The sequence below is a fragment of the Drosophila persimilis genome, unplaced genomic scaffold (genome assembly GCF_003286085.1).
Source record: "Drosophila persimilis strain 14011-0111.01,24,50 unplaced genomic scaffold, DperRS2 tig00000431-arrow-pilon, whole genome shotgun sequence".
NCBI lineage: Eukaryota > Metazoa > Arthropoda > Insecta > Diptera > Drosophilidae > Drosophila > Drosophila persimilis.
In genome coordinates, this window is record NW_020825312.1 from 4,452,850 (window position 1) to 4,478,500 (window position 25,651).

The 25,651-nt window shown below is 49.1% G+C and overlaps 2 protein-coding genes across 2 annotated transcripts in view; both read left to right on the forward strand.

Moving 5' to 3' along the window:
- Positions 1-7,110, forward strand: part of LOC6597102 (glypican-4) — a 34,441-nt gene extending 27,331 nt beyond the window's left edge. Inside the window, exons 2-9 of the mRNA XM_002022255.2 lie at positions 521-685; positions 1,017-1,251; positions 2,874-3,030; positions 3,103-3,369; positions 4,823-5,123; positions 5,163-5,445; positions 5,520-5,689; positions 5,760-7,110. Coding sequence (XP_002022291.2) covers positions 521-685; positions 1,017-1,251; positions 2,874-3,030; positions 3,103-3,369; positions 4,823-5,123; positions 5,163-5,445; positions 5,520-5,689; positions 5,760-6,208 — 2,027 coding nt within the window. The 3' untranslated portion in view covers positions 6,209-7,110. The remainder of the gene's footprint in view (positions 1-520; positions 686-1,016; positions 1,252-2,873; positions 3,031-3,102; positions 3,370-4,822; positions 5,124-5,162; positions 5,446-5,519; positions 5,690-5,759) is intronic.
- An 8,049-nt stretch (positions 7,111-15,159) lies between these two features.
- On the forward strand, positions 15,160-16,792 carry LOC6597100 (protein bfr2; the record flags this gene model as incomplete). Its single annotated transcript, XM_026989623.1, has 4 exons — positions 15,160-15,487; positions 15,527-15,809; positions 15,884-16,053; positions 16,124-16,792. Coding segments are annotated over 4 exons (1,230 nt in total), but the record flags the coding sequence as incomplete, so codon positions are not given.
- Positions 16,793-25,651: the final 8,859 nt, after the last annotated feature.

Below are 25,651 nucleotides of genomic sequence, written 5' to 3' on the forward strand. Positions count from 1 at the left end.
AATGTGTTAAATGTTTGCGTAAATAAAACAAGCAGAGAACCTGGAATTCTCAAACAACATCACATCTCCTACTGCCCGTGCCCGAGCCGGAGCCAGGGCCAGGGCCACGCCCATAGTCGTCGTGGGTCTTGGGTTCAGGTTGGGCTTCGTTTGTGTTTTTCCGCTTTTCCTGGGAAACGCTGTTGGCTGGTCAGGCTTTGGTTTTTTGGTATTTGGTTACCATGTCAAGTGGCAGGTTACCCCTCACGCGGCCCACTCGAACCCCGACCCCACCGCCACTGCCAGGCCAAGAGTTCCAGGAATGTTGATACTCATATTATGCATGCCCCTTCATCGGCGACTACCTATAGAAGAATGCGTCTCGGAATTGGTCTAATGCTCATGCAAACAAATTGCATTTGTGGGGAAACAGAAGCCAACGATGTGTGAAAATGGAATGCATAACAGATCTTCTCTTTTCTCTTTTCTCTCTCTCGGAACATTTATTAATGCCATCTCTCGTTTGTTCTCTTCCTGGTAGAACGCGTCCTGCGCTACTGTGAATCCCCGTCGGTGGGTACCTGCTGCACCTACAACATGGAGACCCGCATGGCGATGCAGTCGCGCCAGCAGCTCGAGGGCCACACCAAGGAGCAGATCACCCGAATGTCGGGCATACTGGGCAGCAAGGCCGTCAAATTCAATGGTAAGTCACTCCGCGAGCCACTTGAAGGGGACCTCCCCGCCTCCCGATTAGCGATGGTTTTTCGGGCTGCCCCACGCCACTGCCACTGCCACAATCGTGCGGGCCTCGAGTTACAGACAATGTCAAGTGGCAGACGACAATGCGGATGTTGTTGGGATCTCAGCGGATGCAGCATGCAACAGAAATACAAATAAAATCGAATTCTAAACATTTAGTCGGGCGGATGTGCGCCATTTTTCCCATCCCCCAATCCCCATTCCCCGAGTCCCCCCCACTTTCTGAAAATTTCTCTCTAATTTGATTTTCCTCTCGCTCTGTGTCTATCTTGCAGATATTTTCAGCGAACTGCTGGTGGAGTCGAAGGCCCAGTTCCACACGATGTTCATGCGTACCTACGGAGTGATCTACCAGCAAAATTCGTACGTCTTCTCGGATCTGTTCAAGGAGCTGGAGAACTACTTCGCCCGCGGCCGGGTCGATCTGATGGAGGTCATGGACAAGTTCTTCAACACGCTCTACCAGAAGATGTTCACCGTCCTGAACACCCAGTACGCCTTCGACGAGAAGTGAGTCCCACACGAAACAAAGACAAACGTGTGAAACCGCAAAGTGTCTCGGGCTGTCAGCCAGCGACGATGGAACTTTGACATGGCCCAGAGGCAGGGGGGCAAAAGGCAGGGGGGACCGGCGACCGGGCCTGGTGTGCAATTTCAGTTGACGATTCAATATACTTTTACTCGGAGATCCCTACGCCCTAAAGTGGCTTTTGTTTTGTGTGTTTTTGTCTGAATTTGATTGCGGTTAATACGCTTAAAGCATAGAGAAAACGACTCCGCGACTCCATCCTACACGCATCAGAGATCTCTCTTCTGCCCACAGTGTGTAGGCAGGCAACCCACCCAATCATCTGCCCGATGCTTAGAGCAGCCCCCCCCCCACACATAGAGCCATCCGATCCGATCCGAACCGAACCGAAACCGCACTTTATGCCAGTTCCTGTTCCTCAGTTGCTCTCATTTCCGCAGACACAACCACACACAGAAAAACATTGCGCCCTCTTGGCTCATTGCCCTGGAACGGTCTAGGGATGAGGAAGGAGTAGGGGCAATGGCAGGGGCAGGGACAGGGGCTACTCCGGTAACCAACGACTTGGCCAAATGACTTTTGGTGCTGCCCCAACCCCAGCCCCAGCTCCAGGACAAGGCTCGTGTTACCCACGCGCTTTCCCATGCCAACTCTGGCTGTGACATTGCTGGCGATTCGGTTTTATTGTCATCGTTTTAGTTTGTCGTACGTGCTTTGGCACGTTGTTGTCCGTTTATTGCCATTGGACAGGCTGGGGATGGCCGGGGCAGGGGCCAGGGGCAGGGGCAGGGGCAACAACCACAGGAATAGCGATGTCGCGTAATTGCCGGCACTTGCCCTGCCCCTTTGGCTGTTGCTTGGGCGGTTTTTTGTTTGCTCTGGTCTGTGCGGTTGGTCGCTGCAACTGCTCGCCGGTTCTCTCCCCCTTAGAATGGAGCAGCGAAGGCCCAGGCACTTAATGAGGGGGTAACCTCAGCAGTTGAGCAGGCGATAACAAGGATATCGAGTGGATGGAAGGGCAAGCAAAGACTAGAACCCCATTAGAAGCTGGCAAACTCTTGGATCTGCCCTCGCCCGCCCATATCTTGGGTGCTGTGGCTGCTGCGGCTGCTGCTTGACTGATCTGTCGGCATTGTGAATGCAGCTGGCAGTAATTTCTAAATTGTTTAGCCGTGCTGGTAGTGGTAGTCGATGGTCGCTGGTCGATGGACACTGCTGCTTGACCATGGTGACAGGGACAGGGACATCGTCAGTCCAGTCGGAGCCGAAAGCAGAAGGCAGAAGGCAGAAAGCAGCCGTACAAGTGCATTGACTGTCATGCCTGATGGCCGAACAACCGTAGGACTAGACACACACCACACACACACACACACACACACACACTCATATCCGGTCCTAGGTGCACCACTTGATGGGCGGGGGGGAGCAACAGCACATGGCGCGGCGGGCAACTATTTTTATGATTTTTCCGCATAAAACAGTGTGTGTGTGTGTGTGCGTTGTGTGGAGGCGTTGAGCCATGCCATTTACAAGCGCAGATTTCCGCTAACAAGCAATGCAAATGTGTACATTTTTCCTTTAATTGCTCTTCTCCCCTCCGTAGATACATGCGGTGCGTCAGCGAGCACATGAAGGAGCTGAAGCCATTTGGGGATGTGCCGGACAAGCTATCCGTTCAGATCAAACGCTCCTTTGTGGCCACACGCACCTACGGACAGGCCCTGGCCACGGCGGCCGATGTGGCCAAGAAGGTTCTCAATGTGAGTTCTAGCCCAAAGATGTAGAAAAAACACCATTTAATATCTCTCCCTCTCTGCCTTTCGACCCTTTAGATACGCCTCAATGCCGACTGCACGGGCGCGTTGACCAAGATGCAACACTGCGGCGCCTGCAAGGGATACACGGAGAAGCCCTGCACCAACTACTGCGTGAACGTGATCAAGGGCTGCCTCCACTACCAGCACGAGTTCGACGGCGAGTGGGAGAACTTCGCCCTGGCCATGGACAAGGTGGCCGAGCGGCTGCTCGGCTCCTTCAACATCGTCATGGTCGTGGAGCCCCTGAACATCAAGATATCCGAGGCCATCATGAACTTCCAGGTGGGTTCTGCTCCGCCCTGTTCTGGCGTACATCTCTGTCGGGCGGCATTAGCATAAGCCAATGAATGGCAATTTGCAACTCGTTTTCGGCCACAGCAGCTGCCGGTTGACTCTTTAAGACTCTGCGTAGTGGGATTTTAAATTATGCTCGCATAAAACTGTCACGGTCTCGGATTGGTTTATGGACGAGACCCCAACCGGGGGGAAACCCGTGAGAGACGGCAGCAATTGAGTTTCGGGGCAAATGAAATATACAAACGAGTATTCTAAAATGAATTTGTTGCCTCATTAAACATACACTCGCACTCTGGGATCGCGTTTAGAGGTAGAGGTCATGGAGATACCAAGATTGGTACGCAGATGGGAAGGTGTGATCGCTGGGCACCACTACACATGTTTCCCGGACTCCTGAGAGTCTCCTCCTTCCGATCTAGTCGACAAAACTATCCCCGATCGAGATACTCAGCGGGCTGGAAAGCGACTCCTTCCGATCTACCACATGAGGCCGTGTGCCGTGACATTTACACAGAATTCCGAAGAATAGTTCGCAGATGAATGGCCATAACTTATTGAATTCTGATCACTGCTATATGTATATATATTTTAGCCCGCCCTCCGGGGTCTTCTGGCCAGATGATGTGCTTTTCTGTTTGTTTTGTGTGCCATTTGAGCGATTTGATTTATTTGGACAACATTTGGCTCGCATATGAATTTAATTTATATTTCCATCTCAAATTTATACATTTCTCGTTTCATTTTTCGCTGCCTTTTGTTGTTACCTATTGTTGTTGTTGTTGTTGTTCGGCATTTTGCTTTTAATGTGTTTACTTTTGGCAGTATGTATTTGTTTGTTGCTTTTTGTTGCCCGTTAAAGGCTATTTTGGCAAAATGCGAAATAGTTTTTAATTTTAATTTGAATTCTTATTCATTTTCCTCTCCTCTCCCCTCCTCCCCTCCTCCACGACTCCGACTCCGACTCTGTCTCTGTTTCTGGCGGCTGCCTAATTTGAAGTTGGCCGAAGCCGCTTTTGATGATTGCAATCTCGTGCGGATTGGCTTGGCCCTCGAAGAACGGGATATCCAGCATTTACCACTTGACCCATCCCGACGTAACCTCTTCCATTGCGGGCACAAACAAAACATACATCAACCGTAGACTGTAAACCGCGAGTGGCTGATGGATGGGTATCGTATCCCCACGTAGGGGAAGGAGATGGGGATGATAAGACAGTAGTCGGACAGGCAGAGGTCTCTGATCGCTCGAGTGGCTCTCACTGAGTAGCTGGTGGCAATCAATTCTTATCTGCGGAATGGGGGATAGGTCAATAGAACCTATTAATAGCCATTAAGAGGCTATATTCCACGGGGTGTTAATGGAATTGATTCTGAATGTGTGACCTTTAAATGGGGATTTTAATAAAATTTAATCTCGAACTCTTTGTTTTCATTACAGGACTCTGGCCAAGACATCACCAACCGCGTGTTCCAGGGCTGCGGCAGACCCACTCTGAGACGAGCCAAGCGTTCCGTTCACCCCAAGCTCCAGGCAGTCCAGGAACTCCATGTGGAGAGCCCCGCCGAGGCTGACACCCTGGACATAGACGCCACATTGGATGAGGCGATTGTGCTGCGAGAGCGGAGAGCTGCAGAGCCAGGCTCCCAGGAAAGCTCCGTCTCACAGCAGTCCCAGGAGCAGGGCGTGGGCAAGAATGGTGGAAACAATGGTGGAGCTGGAGGCGGAGGAGGAGGAGGAGGTGGCAGCGGTGGTGGTGGTGGTGGCGGTGGCGGTGCAGGTGGCGGTGGCAACAACCGTCGCCAACAGCAGCGTCGGAAGCAACAACAGCAGCAGCGACGCAAGCAGCAGAACAACCGCAACGACAACGACGACGATGAGAACGAGAGCGGAGGCGGCGGACGCGAGCCGATACTGGACAGGATCGTGCGGGACATTCGGCAGCGGGTGAAGGAATACAAGAAGTTCTGGTCGAATCTACCGCACTCCATATGCAGCAATGAGGACATAGCTGCCAGCTCCGATGTGGATGTTTTGTGCTGGAATGGACACACCATCGATAGGTACGACACCAGAAGATAGCAGCACGAGTACGCGAGTTACCAGAGCCGTGTTTAACACATCATTTCCCCTGTAGATATATGCACTCGATCACAACGGAGCACGGCTCCAACCCGGAGTTCAGTGGCAACCCGGCCAACACCCGGCAAACGGCTCAGATGTCCTCGCAGCTGTTCCACCTGAAGAACGCCGTCAGCCACCTGCGCAATGCCTACAACGGTCAGGACGTGGAGTGGAGTGAACAGGGTAGGTCGACAGAAAATTCAATAGGGCACGCCCACTTATTCCTAATTCGTTTCTTTTTGTTGTTCTGCAGAAGAGCCGTATTTGGGCAGTGGAGCTGGTTCGGGTTCCGGTTCAGAGGACGACGAGGACGATGACGAGGGCTCTGGCCTGGGTCCTTTCGAGCCGAGCCACAAACCCGATGTGGACCGACCCTCGGTGGATGCCGACAACGATGACGACGAGGATGGCCATCCTCAGATTCCCACACACACATCCCGGCCGAATGTGGACGAGAAGAACCCCTTGGTCCATCCCACGCACTTCGATCATAACGATCTCGACGATGATCAGCATGGTGAGGGCGACGACGACGACGATGAGCTGGAGGGAGGGCATGGCGACGGCGATTCGAATGCCGATGGCGACGCCACTCGCTCGTCCAGTGCACCGGAGAAGATGACGCTACGTCGCGCTCTGGTTGTCTATTTGCTGCCTCTCTATATGGCGTGGTTCGGTGGCGTCTGCGCCGATTTGCTGTGATTAATCAATGTGCGACCTCGCAACCTGGAGCTCCCGCCTCCCGCCCCCACACCACACCTCTCAGTCATTCATCCGTGAAACAAAAAACAAAAGAAAACGTTATTAGGAGAACTACAACTTTATATACGAAATGCGAGTCCAAAATTTTATAAAAACTTTTGATGGAAGCAATCAAAATGCAATCAATCGGGATAGGATTAGGTGTAGGCGTAAGCGTGCCAGCTTAGGAGGATAAGAATTTAGAGGAGGAGCGAGAGAATACGTAACGATCCCCCAATATAGTTCACTAAGAGCCCCACTACCCCTGCCCCAGCCTAGTTCTAAGTGCGAAATTCTATTTTCTAAGTGAGAGAGTGAGAGAGCGAGAGAGCGCGTGAATGTGTTGAATGAATGCAAGTGAATGAATGTGAGTACGAGTGCGAGTGCAAGTGAGTGCCTGTTCAATGTGATCGTTTAGCAAAAATTAACTATAAACTGTGTAGCCCCTAGAGACCTAAGCGATAAACACACACACCTACAATTATAATTTGTATTATATTTATGCATATAGAGAACAGCACAGCACAGCACTGCACACACCTCTGTCTGTCTCAGAGCGAAATCAATTAACCCGAAAATTGAAAGCAATAACTAATGTCAACCGTAACACTGACCCCTAACCTGAGTTAATCCTTAGTCGACTTATCGTATGGCCATAGAAAAGGGTCCGTCCCCTCATTTGTATCTTTCATAGACACCCCTTAACAAAATATATGTATCCTTATATAAATGTATTTATATGGGTTGTTTGCGTGTGTGTTGCCTAGACTTTTGCCAGAAAAAAAACGCATTTCAACTAAACACACTTCGTAAGCCTAAATATTTATTCTAATTTTTTGATTTTGAATATTAAAAAGAAAAGAAACCACAAAAATACAAAAAGTAACATGGAAAATCTATGCAGTTTTAATGTGAACTGGAAAAAGTTAAATTTAAAAAAAAACAACAATTGTGTCGGCAGAGGGAAGGATGTGCCGACGACACAGGAAAGCGAGACAAGGGCTGCGGATCTACCCAGTACTCAGTCAGCACTTTCATATAACTATGAGAGCTTATGATTTATGTAATTTGTACAATATATTTTGTACATTCGCGCCACAGTTGGTATCGCAGTCGATGCTTGACTCGCATGCATTTAACGTCCGATGCTCATAGATTTTAATGATATATTAGGTTTATGGTGGAAGTGGATGTGCAACCCGATAAAGTGTATATATTCTTGATCAGCAAGAAAAAAATAATAATAGATTAGGGTTATTCAGAAAGCTTTTATTTACTTGTCATCGAATGACATCTTAAATGTTGATGCATTTTGAAATTCATTTCAAAAGTGGAATGAAGAAGTACTTCTTCATATTAACCCACAAATAATGGACGGACCCACTTACAGATATTACATACCCTACGCACTCTGTTAACCAGCCATTACCTCTGCTCAATTTCCCCTATCGGTACTCCAATATCTTCCGCTTTAAAGGTCAGTTCCAACAAAAGACTTAAATTTCAATTTACTGGCGATAAAATTGTGGGAGAACATAACGCGTCGTGGTTAAAAAGCAATGTCAAGCTTACATATGTACTGACGGAGCACCGTACCGGTTATAAAAGTCAAGTCGCAGCCCTTGCCGCGGCTAACAGCGTACCGCCTTGTCTTCTTTTAGATTAACATGCTGCATGGTAACTACATGTTAACAGTGGCGCTTTGGCATGTGAAATGCCGTATGTACTGTTAAGCGCAAAAACAGACGCACTTAACGGTCCACTAGATAGTCCGGTTGAACTGGGGATTTCCTGAATCTGTGCGCCAGTTTAAAAGTTAAAACGGTACGAATCTTGGAGTTTTTTAAAGATTATTTTTAATGGCTGCTACACATTTCTTGGTGAGGTTTGCATGTTTTTTGCAAGACTGTCCGAATATTAGGTGTTATGATGTTGGGTTAATGTGGATTGTTTGGTCCAAAAGTGTCTTTGGTCGATTAATAGTGTGATATTGAAAGGTTTTTCATGCTCCTCAATAAGTGCATCGTCCACCTTGTCCATCTTGAAGTTCTCCTTAAAGTCGAAGTCATCGTCATCTGTTTCATCTGCTTCATCAGCTTCATCTTCTTCATCTTCTTCATCAGCTTCATCTGCTTCAGCTTCTTCATCAGCTTCATCAGCTTCATCAGCTTCATCAGCTTCATCAGCTTCATCAGCTTCATCAGCTTCATCAGCTTCATCAGCTTCATCAGCTTCATCAGCTTCATCAGCTTCATCAGCTTCATCAGCTTCATCAGCTTCATCAGCTTCATCTGCTTCAGCTTCTTCATCTTCTTCATCAGCTTCATCTTCTTCATATTCTTCATCTTCTTCGATTTCTTTTCTATCGAAAGTTTGGTTCAATTGTTGTAACGAAGTCCTCAAAGAAATGACGCGATTCAGGAGATTATCCAAGCGTTGACCCATTGATTCCATCCCCTGAAAGCTGGCATTGGGTTTGGCTGCACCTTTTTCCTCTACTTCCTGCCCGGCAGAGCTGGTGCACGGCTGCTTCTCACTCGATTCTGATGAAGACATTTTAATATTTTCGAAAAAATGTATTTTGATTTTCAGTTGATGTGTCTCGACTTTTGCGGAAATTTATGTTTTTCTCAGGTTTTTGTAGTCAGCTAGTAAGAGAGCATAAAACTCCAAGCCACCCGAGACCGAGACCAAAAAGAATCTCGATATCAGACGAGGCTCTTTTGAAAAATAATCAAGTTGTCCCTATTGCGAACAGCTAAACCAAACACTATATAAAATATATTGTATAAATTACATAAAACATAAGCTCACATATGTACTGACTGAGTTCCGTACCGGTTATAAAAGTAATTTCGCAGCCCTTGCCGCGGCTAACAGCGTACCCGCTGGTTGTATATTACATCACATACTACATGGTGACACCATGTTGACAGTGGTACAGAGGCTCTGTGGCAGAATTAAGTAGTGTTAGGCGCGCAATCAGCGGCACTTAACAGTACCATAACATAGTTCGGTTCAACTCGGCTCAAACACTGCTTTGCTTATTTATCCTTCATTTTGATCACTATTTATGATTATTTTATAATGATAATTATTTCATTAGCTGAAACTTGCATTTTAAGCTCTTGGAGTTTCTATCTAATAGGTTAGGTTAGGTCAACCCGGACGGCCCTCAGCGGGGCCACGCATAGGCCAATCTGGCCCTTAGTTATCCGGATAGGGGGGGTGTATGAACCGTCGCGGGAGTGTTTATGTGGTTTTAAAGTCCCCGAGAATCGAGGGGTTTTTAGTCCTTTTGGTCCTTTTGGAGGCATCTTCCAGTGATGCCAGCACTGGGGCGCCCAGGTATCTCCTCCTTGCCCTTGAGAGAGCCGGACAGTAGCAGATGAGATGTTCCAGGGTTTCGATAGCCCCAGGTTCATCACATTTCCTACAACTGTCTCTGTTGGTGATGCCTAGCTTTGCTGCATGTGCAGCAGCCAGACAGTGACCTGTAAGTATTCCCACTAGCAATCTACAGTCCTTTCGTGGTAGGTGCAGTAGGTAGTGGCTAAGTTTCTCGTTGCGTTCCTTGCACATTATCTTCGAGGTTCTGCAGGTGGTGGTACTGCTCCACCTGCTATCAGTCGCCTTCCTTAGCTAGTACGTCCGCCGCTTCGTTTCCTTCGATGCCCTGGTGGCTGGGAACCCAATAGACCCGCACTGTCTTTGTCGTGCTTAGGATGTCTAATGCCTCCCTGCTCGTCAAGACACTTCTGGAACTGACCGCGGACGACTGCATGGATCTTATCGCCGCTTGGCTGTCGACGAATAGGTTGACCGCATCGTGTGCTCGTTCGGTGAGGAGAGCGACCTCCGCTGCTTTCCCGATGGCAAAAACTTCTGCCTGGAATATGCTGCATTGGTCCGGTAGCTTATACGACAGCCTTATTTCAGGGTCTGTACAGTATAGGCCCGCTCCTACTCCTGCGTCCATCTTGGAGCCGTCTGTGTATATATTGAGGTGCTCAGTTTGGTCCCCTCCAATTTTGCAGTCTTCAGGTCCCAAAGATGTGGTTGTTTTGACGTCAAGGCGGGTTTGAGGGGTCATGTAATCAGTTGATCTACTCATGTCCCTGCCAATTGAACTGTGCCCGTATCCTTGTATCGATAGATTTCCTGATGCTATAAGGCGTTGTGCTGCCTTTCCCGCAATCAGGCGAGCGTGAATGTCCAGGGGGTCGATTCCGAGTACAGTTTCGAGTGCTTTTGTTGGGGTTGACCTCAGCGCCACTGTAATACAGAGCAGAGCCTGTCGCTGAGCCTTTTCCATAAGCTTATGGTATGTCTTCTTTTCAGTAGCCTGCCACCACACTAAGGCTCCATACAGCAGAGTTGGTCGCACCACCGAGATGTAGATCCAGTGCATTAGAGCAGGTGACAGGTCCCATGTGCTGCTGAGCATCTTCTTGGATGCATAAAGCGCAATAGTAGCCTTCTTCACCCTTTCCACTACATTGGGCCTCCATGCCAGCTTGCTGTCCAGTACTGTGCCTAGGTATTTCACCTGTGATTTTGGAGTCAGCCTAGTTTGGTCAATTTTCGGGGGGTCCATATCGGTACCTTGTACCTCTTGGTAAAGAGGATGAGGTCCGTCTTGTCCGCGTTGATACTGAGTCCTACCTCTTCCGCCCACTCACGTATCTCCCTGAGTGTACGTTCCATTATTGAGCTGAGGGTCGATGTAAATACACCCGTAATAAGTGTGCTTATGTCGTCTGCATAAGCTGTTATTTTTGGGGCCTTCCTTTCAAATCTCTTAATGAGGTCGTCGACCACCAAATTCCACAGTAGTGGCGACAAGACTCCACCTTGAGGTGTGCCTCTGTGTGCCCCCTTTACCATGGAGGCAGTGCCCCACTCCGATTGCACCCGTCTACAACTTAGGAGTTTTTTGAGCCAAACGTTGATTGCAGGGTGTATGTTATTCGCTTCTAGGCGACTTGTTATTGCGGTTGTGGCCACGTTGTTGAATGCTCCTGAGATGTCCACAAATGCTCCCAAAGCATACTTTTTGTTGTGAAGGGCGCTCTCGATGGTGGCTAATAGCGAGTGTAGTGCCGTCTCCACTGATTTCCCCTTGGTGTAGGCGTTTGTTGGTTGGTTGACATCAGTCCCCCTACCTCATTCCTGATGTGTAAATCCAACAGCTTTTCTAGTGTTTTTAGTAAAAAGGAGGTAAGGCTTATCGGTCTGTAATCCTTGGGACTCACGTGGCTGCACTTTTCTGCCTTAGGGAGGAAGACAACTCTCGAGGTTCTTCATTGGATGGGGATATAGCCCGTACTTAGGCATGCTGAGTATATTGCGAAGAGCCATGGGGTAATAACCTCTTTGGTCAACTGCAATATGGCTGGGAATATCCCGTCCAGTCCTGGTGCTTTTATGTCCGCGAAGGAGTCTATGGCCCAGTGGATTCTCTTAGTGGTTAACAGACCTATTGGGGGGTGCTGTTCCTCAGTTGCTAGGTCCTGATGCTCCTTGGCGTCAGTGACCTCGGTGCATCCAGCGAAGTGCGCCTCCATTATTGCTGTTAGGGCTTCTTTACTGCCCTCTGTCCACTGTCCGTTGTCTAGTTTTAGTTGGCTCTGTACTGTGGGCTGCTTTGAAAGCAGCTTCCGGAGCCTAGCCGTTTCGGGCCACGAGTTCCTTTGTGCCTTACGTATTTCCTTCTTGTAGCTCCTAAGTAGGATTTAATATTCCTCATTGACAATCTCTTCGATCTCTTTTTTTTTGGCGATCTTGAAGAATTCCTTGAGGTTGTTCCTTTGGAGAGAGAGATCTCGGCTCCACCAGAGTGGCTTGGACCTCCTCTTCGTTCTCGAGGGTTTGCACGATGCATGGTAGGCGTTCAGTAACTCGTTGGATAGGGTCTTTAGGGACTTCTCTATATCCTCCGCGGATTTCACTGAGCCCGGATTCGCGAGCTTCGAAGTAACTGTCTTTTTAAACTTTACCCAGTTTGTGTTCCGGGGGTTTCTATAGACTGTTATCTTCGAAGAGTGTTTGAATTCGCACTTGAACTGAATGTACTTATGGTCTGAGAAGGATGGTCTTTCGAGGACTCTCCAGTCAGATACCAAGGTACTCTTTCCCGTGACAAGAGTTAGGTCTAGCACGTTTGACGAGGTGGGACCCACGAAGGTGTGTTCCTCCCCCACGTTTTCTACGTCTAAGTTAGTGGATAAGATAAAGTCTAGGAGTGACTCACCTCTATCGTTGATGTCAGGGATTCCCCACACATTGTGATGGGCGTTGGCGTCTGCACCGATGAGGAGTTGGAGATTTTTGGAGCCGGCTTCTGTCCCCAGACTCCTAAGTTCTTCCGGTGGGGCGGACCTGTCGTGTGCCATGTAGCAGGAAGATGCCATTAGGCGCTTTTCCTCGCTCTCCAGCATCACCACCGTCAGGTCATCCGTGCTGTAATGAGACATAAGATGAGCATGGATTCCCTTCCGTACGAGTACGGCGGTTCAGTTCCTGCTTACCGATGTTGAGTAGAGAAGGCTGTAATTTGAGGACTTTAGTCCGGCCACAGAGTTGCCTGACGCAATCCACGGCTCCTGGACTAAAGCTATGTCGGCGGGCCCTTGCTCCATGGCAATGAGGAGCTCCGCCGACGCAACCTTGCTTTTATGAAGATTGAGTTGCAGCACCCTTAGTGTCATGGGTGGCTAACTCAACCTCGCACGACGGGTTGACTATGATTGTCAGGTCACCGTCCTCCTCCTCCTCCGAGTCGTCCAGCGCAAGACCCTGGGCGGTCTCCACTATGGTCTCCAGACCTAGGTCCTTCTCGACCTCGCCTGCCTGGAGGGTGTGCGCATCTTTGTCCTCGGGGTGGCGCTTTTTCAGCCGTAGGTATACGCTACCTACGCCCCACGCCATCTTCCCGAACTTGGGATACAGGATGTCCTCCGCCTCCTTGCTGATCTGGAGGATCACGTGCTGGCCCCCCTCGTTGTGTAGTGGGCTACCGGCATGCAGAACCTTCCAGTCAGCCGTTGGCACGTCCGGATTTTGCCTCTGCAGCAGCTTCAGTGCTCGCTCCCCCTGGACAGCAATGGGGAAGAGCACCTTCGCCTTTGGTATGGACTGGATCAGCTCCCTGTCTACCACCTCCAGCTTGGCCCCCTCCCACAGAGCTTCCAGTAGGGACACCTTCTGCACCAGCCACTGCCGCGTTGGGTCGTCGTTACACTTGAGGATTTTGACCCCGTTCAGCCATCCCGCTCCATCGAACGTGGGCATGGGAGCGCTAGGGTCCTCCTCCATTCGCGAGAACAGTTCCTCGACGAGCTGCGCGTGGACTAACTTCCACTGCGCCGCCGTCATCTTCCCGTTCTCGTCGCTGCGGTCGATCAAGGCCACAATGAGATGTCTCTTGGACACCTCGCTCATGGCCTTCTGTCTCGGCTTCCTCGTCTTCGGCTGGGGGGTGGCCACCTTGGGCCCGCGTTGCCGCTTGCTCGCCGGAGTGTCTTTGGCAGCATTCTCGATCGAGCGTTGCCTCTTGGTGGCCAACATCTCCTCCACCTTGTTGGCGAATCCACCGTTGGTTGCCTTCATCTGGGGCAACTGCGCGTAGTGTTCGCGGCCCTCCTTTACCCGTTGCTCAGCCCAGGCTAGCTTGGACTTCTCCTCTTGGGAGATATCCGCCTTGCCCCGGAGCCGGCTCAGTAACTTGAGGGCCGCCTTATACTGAGCTTTTGCCTTCATCCCCTCCCTGGAACGCTTCGGACCTTCCCTACGCAGGGAGCTGGTACCTGGTTCCGGCGAGCGGAGAAGGCATAGCGTTTTATGCCTGGCCGCCAGGCACCTCTAGCCATGGCCTTGGTTCAGTTCCCCCGACTTTAGATCGGGAAGACGATGGACCATAGCCTTAGCTAGACACTGCATTACCCCGGGCAGGGCAAGCGACAGTGCATTATCCTCGCCCGGGATAATGCAGTGTCCATTGCCCAGCCGGCACCCTCGTGGAGGATTCAGCTAGAGGGTTTTTGCCAGACAGATTCTATCTAATAAACGATAATGTAATGTTTTGTTACAGTCTTAGCCCTCAAGTATGGCGCACTTGCTTAAGAGGAGCCAGTGCCTTGTACCCCTTCCGCTTTTTCCGTACACATGGAATTGGATGCTCATCAAGCTGCATAAACCTCGTGGCCAAATAGAGCCGTTTGCTCAAATTTATACATTTCTCGTTTCATTTTTCGCTGCCTTTTGTTGTTACCTATTGTTGTTGTTGTTGTTGTTGTTCGGCATTTTGCTTTTAATGTGTTTACTTTTGGCAGTATGTATTTGTTTGTTGCTTTTTGTTGCCCGTTAAAGGCTATTTTGGCAAAATGCGAAATAGTTTTTAATTTTAATTTGAATTCTTATTCATTTTCCTCTCCTCTCCTCTCTCTTCCTCCCGACACCGACTCTGTCTCTGTTTTTGGCGGCTGCCTAATTTCAAGTTGGCCGAAGCCGCTTTTGATGATTGCAATGTCGTGCGGATTGGCTTGGCCCTCGAAGAACGGGATATCCAGCATTTACCACTTGACCCAACCCGACGTAACCTCTTCCATTGCGGGCACAAACAAAACATACATCAACCGTAGACTGTAAACCGCTAGTGGCTGATGGATGGGTATCGTATCCCCACGTAGGGAAAGGAGATGGGGATGATGAGACAGTAATCGGACAGGCAGAGGTCTCTGATCGCTCGAGTGGCTCTCACTGAGTAGCTGGTGGCAATCAATTCTTATCTGCGGAATGGGGGATAGGTCAATAGAACCTATTAATAGCCATTAAGAGGCTATATTCCACGGGGTGTTAATGGAATTGATTCTGAAAGTGTGACCTTTAAATGGGGATTTTAATGAAATTTAATCTCGAACTCTTTGTTTTCATTACAGGACTCTGGCCAAGACATCACCAACCGCGTGTTCCAGGGCTGCGGCAGACCCACTCTGAGACGAGCCAAGCGTTCCGTTCACCCCAAGCTCCAGGCAGTCCAGGAACTCCATGTGGAGAGCCCCGCCGAGGCTGACACCCTGGACATAGACGCCACATTGGATGAGGCGATTGTGCTGCGAGAGCGGAGAGCTGCAGAGCCAGGCTCCCAGGAAAGCTCAGTCTCACAGCAGTCCCAGGAGCAGGGCGTGGGCAAGAATGGTGGAAACAATGGTGGAGCTGGAGGCGGAGGAGGAGGAGGAGGTGGCAGCGGTGGTGGTGGTGGTGGCGGTGGCGGTGCAGGTGGCGGTGGCAACAACCGTCGCCAACAGCAGCGTCGGAAGCAACAACAGCAGCAGCGACGCAAGCAGCAGAACAACCGCAACGACAACGACGACGATGAGAACGAGAGCGGAGGCGGCGGACGCGAGCCGATACTGGACAGGATCGTGCGGGACATTCGGCAGCGGGTGAAGGAATACAAGAAGTTCTGGTCGAATCTACCGCACTCCATATGCAGCAATGAGGACATAGCTGCCAGCTCCGATGTGGATGTTTTGTGCTGGAATGGACACACCATCGATAGGTACGACACCAGAAGATAGCAGCACGAGTACGCGAGTTACCAGAGCCGTGTTTAACACATCATTTCCCCTGTAGATATATGCACTCGATCACAACGGAGCACGGCTCCAACCCGGAGTTCAGTGGCAACCCGGCCAACACCCGGCAAACGGCGCAGATGTCCTCGCAGCTGTTCCACCTGAAGAACGCCGTCAGCCACCTGCGCAATGCCTACAACGGTCAGGACGTGGAGTGGAGTGAACAGGGTAGGTCGACAGAAAATTCAATAGGGCACGCCCACTTATTCCTAATTCGTTTCTTTTTGTTGTTCTGCAGAAGAGCCGTATTTGGGCAGTGGACCTGGTTCGGGTTCCGGTTCAGAGGACGACGAGGACGATGACGAGGGCTCTGGCCTGGGTCCTTTCGAGCCGAGCCACAAACCCGATGTGGACCGACCCTCGGTGGATGCCGACAACGATGACGACGAGGATGGCCATCCTCAGATTCCCACACACACATCCCGGCCGAATGTGGACGAGAAGAACCCCTTGGTCCATCCCACGCACTTCGATCATAACGATCTCGACGATGATCAGCATGGTGAGGGCGACGACGACGACGATGAGCTGGAGGGAGGGCATGGCGACGGCGATTCGAATGCCGATGGCGACGCCACTCGCTCGTCCAGTGCACCGGAGAAGATGACGCTACGTCGCGCTCTGGTTGTCTATTTGCTGCCTCTCTATATGGCGTGGCTCGGTGGCGTCTGCGCCGATTTGCTGTGATTAATCAATGTGCGACCTCGCAACCTGGAGCTCCCGCCTCCCGCCCCCACACCACACCTCTCAGTCATTCATCCGTGAAACAAAAAACAAAAGAAAACGTTATTAGGAGAACTACAACTTTATATACGAAATGCGAGTCCAAAATTTTATAAAAACTTTTGATGGAAGCAATCAAAATGCAATCAATCGGGATAGGATTAGGTGTAGGCGTAAGCGTGCCAGCTTATGAGGATAAGAATTTAGAGGAGGAGCGAGAGAATACGTAACGATCCCCCAATATAGTTCACTAAGAGCCCCACTACCCCTGCCCCAGCCTAGTTCTAAGTGCGAAATTCTATTTTCTAAGTGAGAGAGGGAGAGAGCGAGAGAGCGCGTGAATGTGTTGAATGAATGCAAGTGAATGAATGTGAGTACGAGTGCGAGTGCAAGTGAGTGCCTGTTCAATGTGATCGTTTAGCAAAAATTAACTATAAACTGTGTAGCCCCTAGAGACCTAAGCGATAAACATACACACCTACAATTATAATTTGTATTATATTTATGCATATATGTAGGAAACAGCACAGCACTGGACACACCTCTGTCTTTGTTTGGTCCAAAAGTGTATTTATGTGTTACATTGAGAAAAGTTTCTTGATTTAGTTACTGTGAAGATCTAAATCTTCAGTCTCGTCCACCTTGTCCACCTTGAAGTTCTCCTTAAAGTCGAAGTCATCGTCATCTGTTTCATCTGCTTCATCTGCTTCATCAGCTTCATCAGCTTCATCAGCTTCATCAGCTTCATCAGCTTCATCAGCTTCATCTGCTTCAGCTTCTTCATATTCTTCATCAGCTTCATCTTCTTCATATTCTTCATCTTCTTCGATTTCTTTTCTATCGAAAGTTTGGTTCAATTGTTGTAACGAAGTCCTCAAAGAAATGACGCGATTCAGGAGATTATCCAAGCGTTGACCCATTGATTCCATCCCCTGAAAGCTAGCATTGGGTTTGGCTACACATTTTTCCTCTACTTCCTGCCCGGCAGAGCTGGTGCATGGCTGCTTCTCACTCGATTCTGATGAAGACATTTTAATATTTTCGAAAAAATGTATTTGGATTTTCAGTTGATGTGTCTCTCGACTTTATCGGAACTTTATGTTTTTCTCAGGTTTTTGTAGTCAGCTAGTAAGAGAGCATAAAACTCCAAGCCACCCGAGACCGAGACCAAAAAGAATCTCGATATCAGACGAGGCTCTTTTGAAAAATAATCAAGTTGTCCCTATTGCGAACAGCTAAACCAAACACCATATAAAATATATTGTATAAATTACATAAAACATAAGCTCACATATGTACTGACTGAGTTCCGTACCGGTTATAAAAGTAATGTTGCAGCCCTTGCCGCGGCTAACAGCGTACCGCCTTGTTTTCTTTTAGATTAACATGCTACATGGTAACTACATGTTAACAGTGGCGCTTTGGCATGTGAAATGCCGTATGTACTGTTAAGCGCAAAAACAGACGCACTTAACGGTCCACTAGATAGTCCGGTTGAACTGGGGATTTCCTGAATCTGTGCGCCAGTTTAAAAGTTAAAACGGTACGAATCTTGGAGTTTTTTAAAGATTATTTTTAATGGCTGCTACACATTTCTTGGTGAGGTTTGCATGTTTTTTGCAAGACTGTCCGAATATCAGGTGTTATGATGTTGGGTTAATGTGGATTGTTTGGTCCAAAAGTGTCTTTGGTCGATTAATAGTGTGATATTGAAAGGTTACATTTTCCGCTTTTCGAGTGTTTTTATGTGTCAAATTGAGAAGAGTTTCTTGATTTAGTTACTGTGAAGATCTAAGTCTTCAGTCTCCGAAGGTTTTTCATGCTCCTCAATAAGTGCATCGTCCACCTTGTCCACCTTGAAGTTCTCCTTAAAGTCGAAGTCATCGTCATCTGTTTCATCTGCTTCATCTGCTTCATCAGCTTCATCAGCTTCATCAGCTTCATCAGCGTCATCAGCTTCATCAGCTTCATCAGCTTCATCTGCTTCAGCTTCTTCATCTTCTTCATCAGCTTCATCTTCTTCATATTCTTCATCTTCTTCGATTTCTTTTCTATCGAAAGTTTGCTTCAATTGTTGTAACGAAGTCCTCAAAGAAATGACGCGATTCAGGAGATTATCCAAGCGTTGACCCATTGATTCCATCCCCTGAAAGCTAGCATTGGGTTTGGCTGCACCTTTTTCCTCTACTTCCTGCCCGGCAGAGCTGGTGCATGGCTGCTTCTCACTCGATTCTGATGAAGACATTTTAATATTTTCGAAAAAATGTATTTGGATTTTCAGTTGATGTGTCTAGACTTTATCGGAACTTTATGTTTTTCTCAGGTTTTTGTAGTCAGCTAGTAAGAGAGCATAAAACTCCAAGCCACCCGAGACCGAGACCAAAAAGAATCTCGATATCAGACGAGGCTCATTTGAAAAATAATCAAGTTGTCCCTATTGCGAACAGCTAAACCAAACACTATATAAAATATATTGTATACATTACATAAAACATAAGCTCACATATGTACTGACTGAGTTCCGTACCGGTTATAAAAGTAATGTCGCAGCCCTTGCCGCGGCTAACAGCGTACCCGCTGGTTGTATATTACATCACATACTACATGGTGACACCATGTTGACAGTGCACTGTACCACTGCAGTGGTACAAACCACTGCAGGTTTGGGGGGTCATGTAATCAGTTGATCTGGTCATGTCCCTGCCAATTGAACTGTGCCCGTATCCTGCCCGTATCGATAGATTTCCTGATGCTATAAGGCGTTGTGCTGCCTTTCCCGCAATCAGGCGAGCGTGAATGTCCAGGGGGTCGATTCCGAGTACAGTTTCGAGTGCTTTTGTTGGGGTTGACCTCAGCGCCACTGTAATACAGAGCAGAGCCTGTCGCTGAGTCTTTTCCATAAGCTTATGGTATGTCTTCTTTTCAGTAGCCTGCCACCACACTAAGGCTCCATACAGCAGAGTTGGTCGCACCACCGAGATGTAGATCCAGTGCATTAGAGCAGGTGACAGGCCCCATGTGCTGCTGAGCATCTTCTTGGATGCATAAAGCGCAATGGTAGCCTTCTTCACCCTTTCCACTACATTGGGCCTCCATGCCAGCTTGCTGTCCAGTACTGTGCCTAGGTATTTCACCTGTGATTTTGGAGTCAGCCTAGTTTGATCAATTTTCGGGGGGGTCCATATCGGTACCTTGTACCTCTTGGTAAAGAGGATGAGGTCCGTCTTGTCCGCGTTGATACTGAGTCCTATTATGGCGCTGAGAGTCGATGGACATACACCCGTAATAAGTGTGCTTATGTCGTCTGCATAAGCTGTTATGTTTGGGGCCTTCCTTTCAAATCTCTTAATGAGGTCGTCGACCACCAAATTCCACAGTAGTGGCGACAAGACTCCACCTTGAGGTGTGCCTCTGTGTGCCCCCTTTACCATGGAAGCAGTGCCCCACTCCGATTGCACCCGTCTACAACTTAGGAGGTTTGAATGAATTCAAGTGAATGAATGTGAGTACGAGTGCGAGTGCAAGTGAGTGCCTGTTCAATGTGATCGTTTAGCAAAAATTAACTATAAACTGTGTAGCCCCTAGAGACCTAAGCGATAAACACACACACCTACAATTATAATTTGTATTATATTTATGCATATATGTAGGAAACAGCACAGCACTGGACACACCTCTGTCTTTGTTTGGTCCAAAAGTGTATTTATGTGTTACATTGAGAAAAGTTTCTTGATTTAGTTACTGTGAAGATCTAAATCTTCAGTCTCGTCCACCTTGTCCACCTTGAAGTTCTCCTTAAAGTCGAAGTCATCGTCATCTGTTTCATCTGCTTCATCTGCTTCATCAGCTTCATCAGCTTCATCAGCGTCATCAGCTTCATCAGCTTCATCAGCTTCATCTGCTTCAGCTTCTTCATCTTCTTCATCAGCTTCATCTTCTTCATATTCTTCATCTTCTTCGATTTCTTTTCTATCGAAAGTTTGGTTCAATTGTTGTAACGAAGTCCTCAAAGAAATGACGCGATTCAGGAGATTATCCAAGCGTTGACCCATTGATTCCATCCCCTGAAAGCTAGCATTGGGTTTGGCTGCACCTTTTTCCTCTACTTCCTGCCCGGCAGAGCTGGTGCATGGCTGCTTCTCACTCGATTCTGATGAAGACATTTTAATATTTTCGAAAAAATGTATTTGGATTTTCAGTTGATGTGTCTCGACTTTATCGGAACTTTATGTTTTTCTCAGGTTTTTGTAGTCAGCTAGTAAGAGAGCATAAAACTCCAAGCCACCCGAGACCGAGACCAAAAAGAATCTCGATATCAGACGAGGCTCATTTGAAAAATAATCAAGTTGTCCCTATTGCGAACAGCTAAACCAAACACTATATAAAATATATTGTATAAATTACATAAAACATAAGCTCACATATGTACTGACTGAGTTCCGTACCGGTTATAAAAGTAATGTCGCAGCCCTTGCCGCGGCTAACAGCGTACCCGCTGGTTGTATATTACATCACATACTACATGGTGACACCATGTTGACAGTGCACTGTACCACTGCAGTGGTACAAACCACTGCAGGTTTGGGGGGTCATGTAATCAGTTGATCTGGTCATGTCCCTGCCAATTGAACTGTGCCCGTATCCTGCCCGTATCGATAGATTTCCTGATGCTATAAGGCGTTGTGCTGCCTTTCCCGCAATCAGGCGAGCGTGAATGTCCAGGGGGTCGATTCCGAGTACAGTTTCGAGTGCTTTTGTTGGGGTTGACCTCAGCGCCACTGTAATACAGAGCAGAGCCTGTCGCTGAGTCTTTTCCATTAGCTTATGGTATGTCTTCTTTTCAGTAGCCTGCCACCACACTAAGGCTCCATACAGCAGAGTTGGTCGCACCACCGAGATGTAGATCCAGTGCATTAGAGCAGGTGACAGGTCCCATGTGCTGCTGAGCATCTTCTTGGATGCATAAAGCGCAATAGTAGCCTTCTTCACCCTTTCCACTACATTGGGCCTCCATGCCAGCTTGCTGTCCAGTACTGTGCCTAGGTATTTCACCTGTGATTTTGGAGTCAGCCTAGTTTGGTCAATTTTCGGGGGGTCCATATCGGTACCTTGTACCTCTTGGTAAAGAGGATGAGGTCCGTCTTGTCCGCGTTGATACTGAGTCCTACCTCTTCCGCCCACTCACGTATCTCCCTGAGTGTACGTTCCATTATTGAGCTGAGGGTCGATGTAAATACACCCGTAATAAGTGTGCTTATGTCGTCTGCATAAGCTGTTATTTTTGGGGCCTTCCTTTCAAATCTCTTAATGAGGTCGTCGACCACCAAATTCCACAGTAGTGGCGACAAGACTCCACCTTGAGGTGTGCCTCTGTGTGCCCCCTTTACCATGGAGGCAGTGCCCCACTCCGATTGCACCCGTCTACAACTTAGGAGTTTTTTGAGCCAAACGTTGATTGCAGGGTGTATGTTATTCGCTTCTAGGCGACTTGTTATTGCGGTTGTGGCCACGTTGTTGAATGATCCTGAGATGTCCACAAATGCTCCCAAAGCATACTTTTTGTTGTAAAGGGCGCTCTCGATGGTGGCTAATAGCGAGTGTAGTGCCGTCTCCACTGATTTCCCCTTGGTGTAGGCGTGTTGGTTTGTTGACATCAGTCCCCCTACCTCATTCCTGATGTGTAAATCCAACAGCTTTTCTAGTGTTTTTAGTAAAAAGGAGGTAAGGCTTATCGGTCTGTAATCCTTGGGACTCACGTGGCTGCACTTTTCTGCCTTAGGGAGGAAGACAACTCTCGAGGTTCTTCATTGGATGGGGATATAGCCCGTACTTAGGCATGCTGAGTATATTGCGAAGAGCCATGGGGTAATAACCTCTTTGGTCAACTGCAACATGGCTGGGAATATCCCGTCCAGTCCTGGTGCTTTTATGTCCGCGAAGGAGTCTATGGCCCAGTGGATTCTCTTAGTGGTTAACAGACCTATTGGGGGGTGCTGTTCCTCAGTTGCTAGGTCCTGATGCTCCTTGGCGTCAGTGACCTCGGTGCATCCAACGAAGTGCGCCTCCATTAGTGCTGTTAGGGCTTCTTTACTGCCCTCTGTCCACTGTCCGTTGTCTAGTTTTAGTTGGCTCTGTACTGTGGGCTGCTTTGAAAGCAGCTTCCGGAGCCTAGCGGCTTCGGGCACTTTCTCGATGTTGGAGCAGAAGTTTCTCCACGAGTTCCTTTGTGCCTTACGTATTTCCTTCTTGTAGCTCCTAAGTAAGATTTTATATTGCTCATTGACAATCTCTTCGTTCGCTTGTTTGGCGATCTTGAAGAATTCCTTGAGGTTGTTCCTTTGGAGAGAGAGATCTCGGTTCCACCAGAGTGGCTTGGACCTCCTCTTCGTTCTCGAGGGTTTGCACGATGCATGGTAGGCGTTCAGTAACTCGTTGGATAGGGTCTTTAGGGACTTCTCTATATCCTCCGCGGATTTCACTGAGCCCGGATTCGCGAGCTTCGAAGTAACTGTCTTTTTAAACTTTACCCAGTTTGTGTTCCGGGGGTTTCTATAGACTGTTATCTTCGAAGAGTGTTTGAATTCGCACTTGAACTGAATGTACTTATGGTCTGAGAAGGATGGTCTTTCGAGGACTCTCCAGTCAGATACCAAGGTACTCTTTCCCGTGACAAGAGTTAGGTCTAGCACGTTTGACGAGGTGGGACCCACGAAGGTGTGTTCCTCCCCCACGTTTTCTACGTCTAAGTTAGTGGATAAGATAAAGTCTAGGAGTGACTCACCTCTATCGTTGATGTCAGGGATTCCCCACACATTGCGATGGGCGTTGGCGTCTGCACCGATGAGGAGTTGGAGATTTTTGGAGCCGGCTTCTGTCCCCAGACTCCTAAGTTCTTCCGGTGGGGCGGGCCTGTCGTGTGCCATGTAGCAGGAAGATGCCATTAGGCGCTTTTCCTCGCTCTCCAGCATCACCACCGTCAGGTCATCCGTGCTGTAATGAGACATAAGATGAGCATGGATTCCCTTCCGTACGAGTACGGCGGTTCTGTTCCTGCTTACCGATGTTGAGTAGAGAAGGCTGTAATTTGAGGACTTTAGTCCGGCCACAGAGTTGCCTGACGCAATCCACGGCTCCTGGACTAAAGCTATGTCGGCAGGCCCTTGCTCCATGGCAATGAGGAGCTCCGCCGACGCTACCTTGCTTTTATGAAGATTGAGTTGCAGCACCCTTAGTGTCATGGGTGGCTTACTCAACCTCGCACGACGGGTTGACTATGATTGTCAGGTCACCGTCCTCCTCCTCCTCCGAGTCGTCCAGCGCAAGACCCTGGGCGGTCTCCACTATGGTCTCCCGACCTAGGTCCTTCTCGACCTCGCCTGCCTGGAGGGTGTGCGCATCTTTGTCTTCGGGGTGGCGCTTTTTCAGCCGTAGGTATACGCTACCTACGCCCCACGCAATCTTCCCGAACTTGGGATACAGGATGTCCTCCGCCTCCTTGCTGATCTGGAGGATCACGTGCTGGCCCCCCTCGTTAGGTAGGGGGCTACCGGCATGCAGAACCTTCCAGTCAGCCGTTGGCACGTCCGGATTTTGCCTCTGCAGCAGCTTCAGTGCTCGCTCCCCCTGGACATCAATCAGCAATCAGCCCCCTCCCACAGAGCTTCCAGTAGGGGCACCTTCTGCACCAGCCACTGCCGCGTTGGGTCGTCGTTACACTTGAGGATTTTGACCCCGTTCAGCCATCCCGCTCCATCGAACGTGGGCATGGGAGCGCTAGGGTCCTCCTCCATTCGCGAGAACAGTTCCTCGACGAGCTGCGCGTGGACTAACTTCCACTGCGCCGCCGTCATCTTCCCGTTCTCGTCGCTGCGGTCGATCAAGGCCACAATGAGATGTCTCTTGGACACCTCGCTCATGGCCTTCTGTCTCGGCTTCCTCGTCTTCGGCTGGGGGGTGGCCACCTTGGGCCCGCGTTGCCGCTTGCTCGCCGGAGTGTCTTTGGCAGCATTCTCGATCGAGCGTTGCCTCTTGGTGGCCAACATCTCCTCCACCTTGTTGGCGAATCCACCGTTGGTTGCCTTCATCTGGGGCAACTGCGCGTAGTGTTCGCGGCCCTCCTTTACCCGTTGCTCAGCCCAGGCTAGCTTGGACTTCTCCTCTTGGGAGATATCCGCCTTGCCCCGGAGCCGGCTCAGTAACTTGAGGGCCGCCTTATACTGAGCTTTTGCCTTCATCCCCTCCCTGGAACGCTTCGGACCTTCCCTACGCAGGGAGCTGGTATCTGGTTCCGGCGAGCGGAGAAGGCATAGCGTTTTATGCCTGGCCGCCAGGCACCTCTAGCCATGGCCTTGGTTCAGTTCCCCCGACTTTAGATCGGGAAGACGATGGACCATAGCCTTAGCTAGACACTGCATTACCCCGGGCAGGGCAAGCGACAGTGCATTATCCTCGCCCGGGATAATGCAGTGTCCATTGCCCAGCCGGCACCCTCGTGGAGGATTCAGCTAGAGGGTTTTTGCCAGACAGATTCTATCTAATAAACGATAATGTAATGTTTTGTTACAGTCTTAGCCCTCAAGTATGGCGCACTTGCTTAAGAGGAGCCAGTGCCTTGTACCCCTTCCGCTTTTTCCGTACACATGGAATTGGATGCTCATCAAGCTGCATAAACCTCGTGGCCAAATAGAGCCGTTTGCTCAAATTTATACATTTCTCGTTTCATTTTTCGCTGCCTTTTGTTGTTACCTATTGTTGTTGTTGTTGTTGTTGTTCGGCATTTTGCTTTTAATGTGTTTACTTTTGGCAGTATGTATTTGTTTGTTGCTTTTTGTTGCCCGTTAAAGGCTATTTTGGCAAAATGCGAAATAGTTTTTAATTTTAATTTGAATTCTTATTCATTTTCCTCTCCTCTCCTCTCTCTTCCTCCCGACACCGACTCTGTCTCTGTTTTTGGCGGCTGCCTAATTTCAAGTTGGCCGAAGCCGCTTTTGATGATTGCAATGTCGTGCGGATTGGCTTGGCCCTCGAAGAACGGGATATCCAG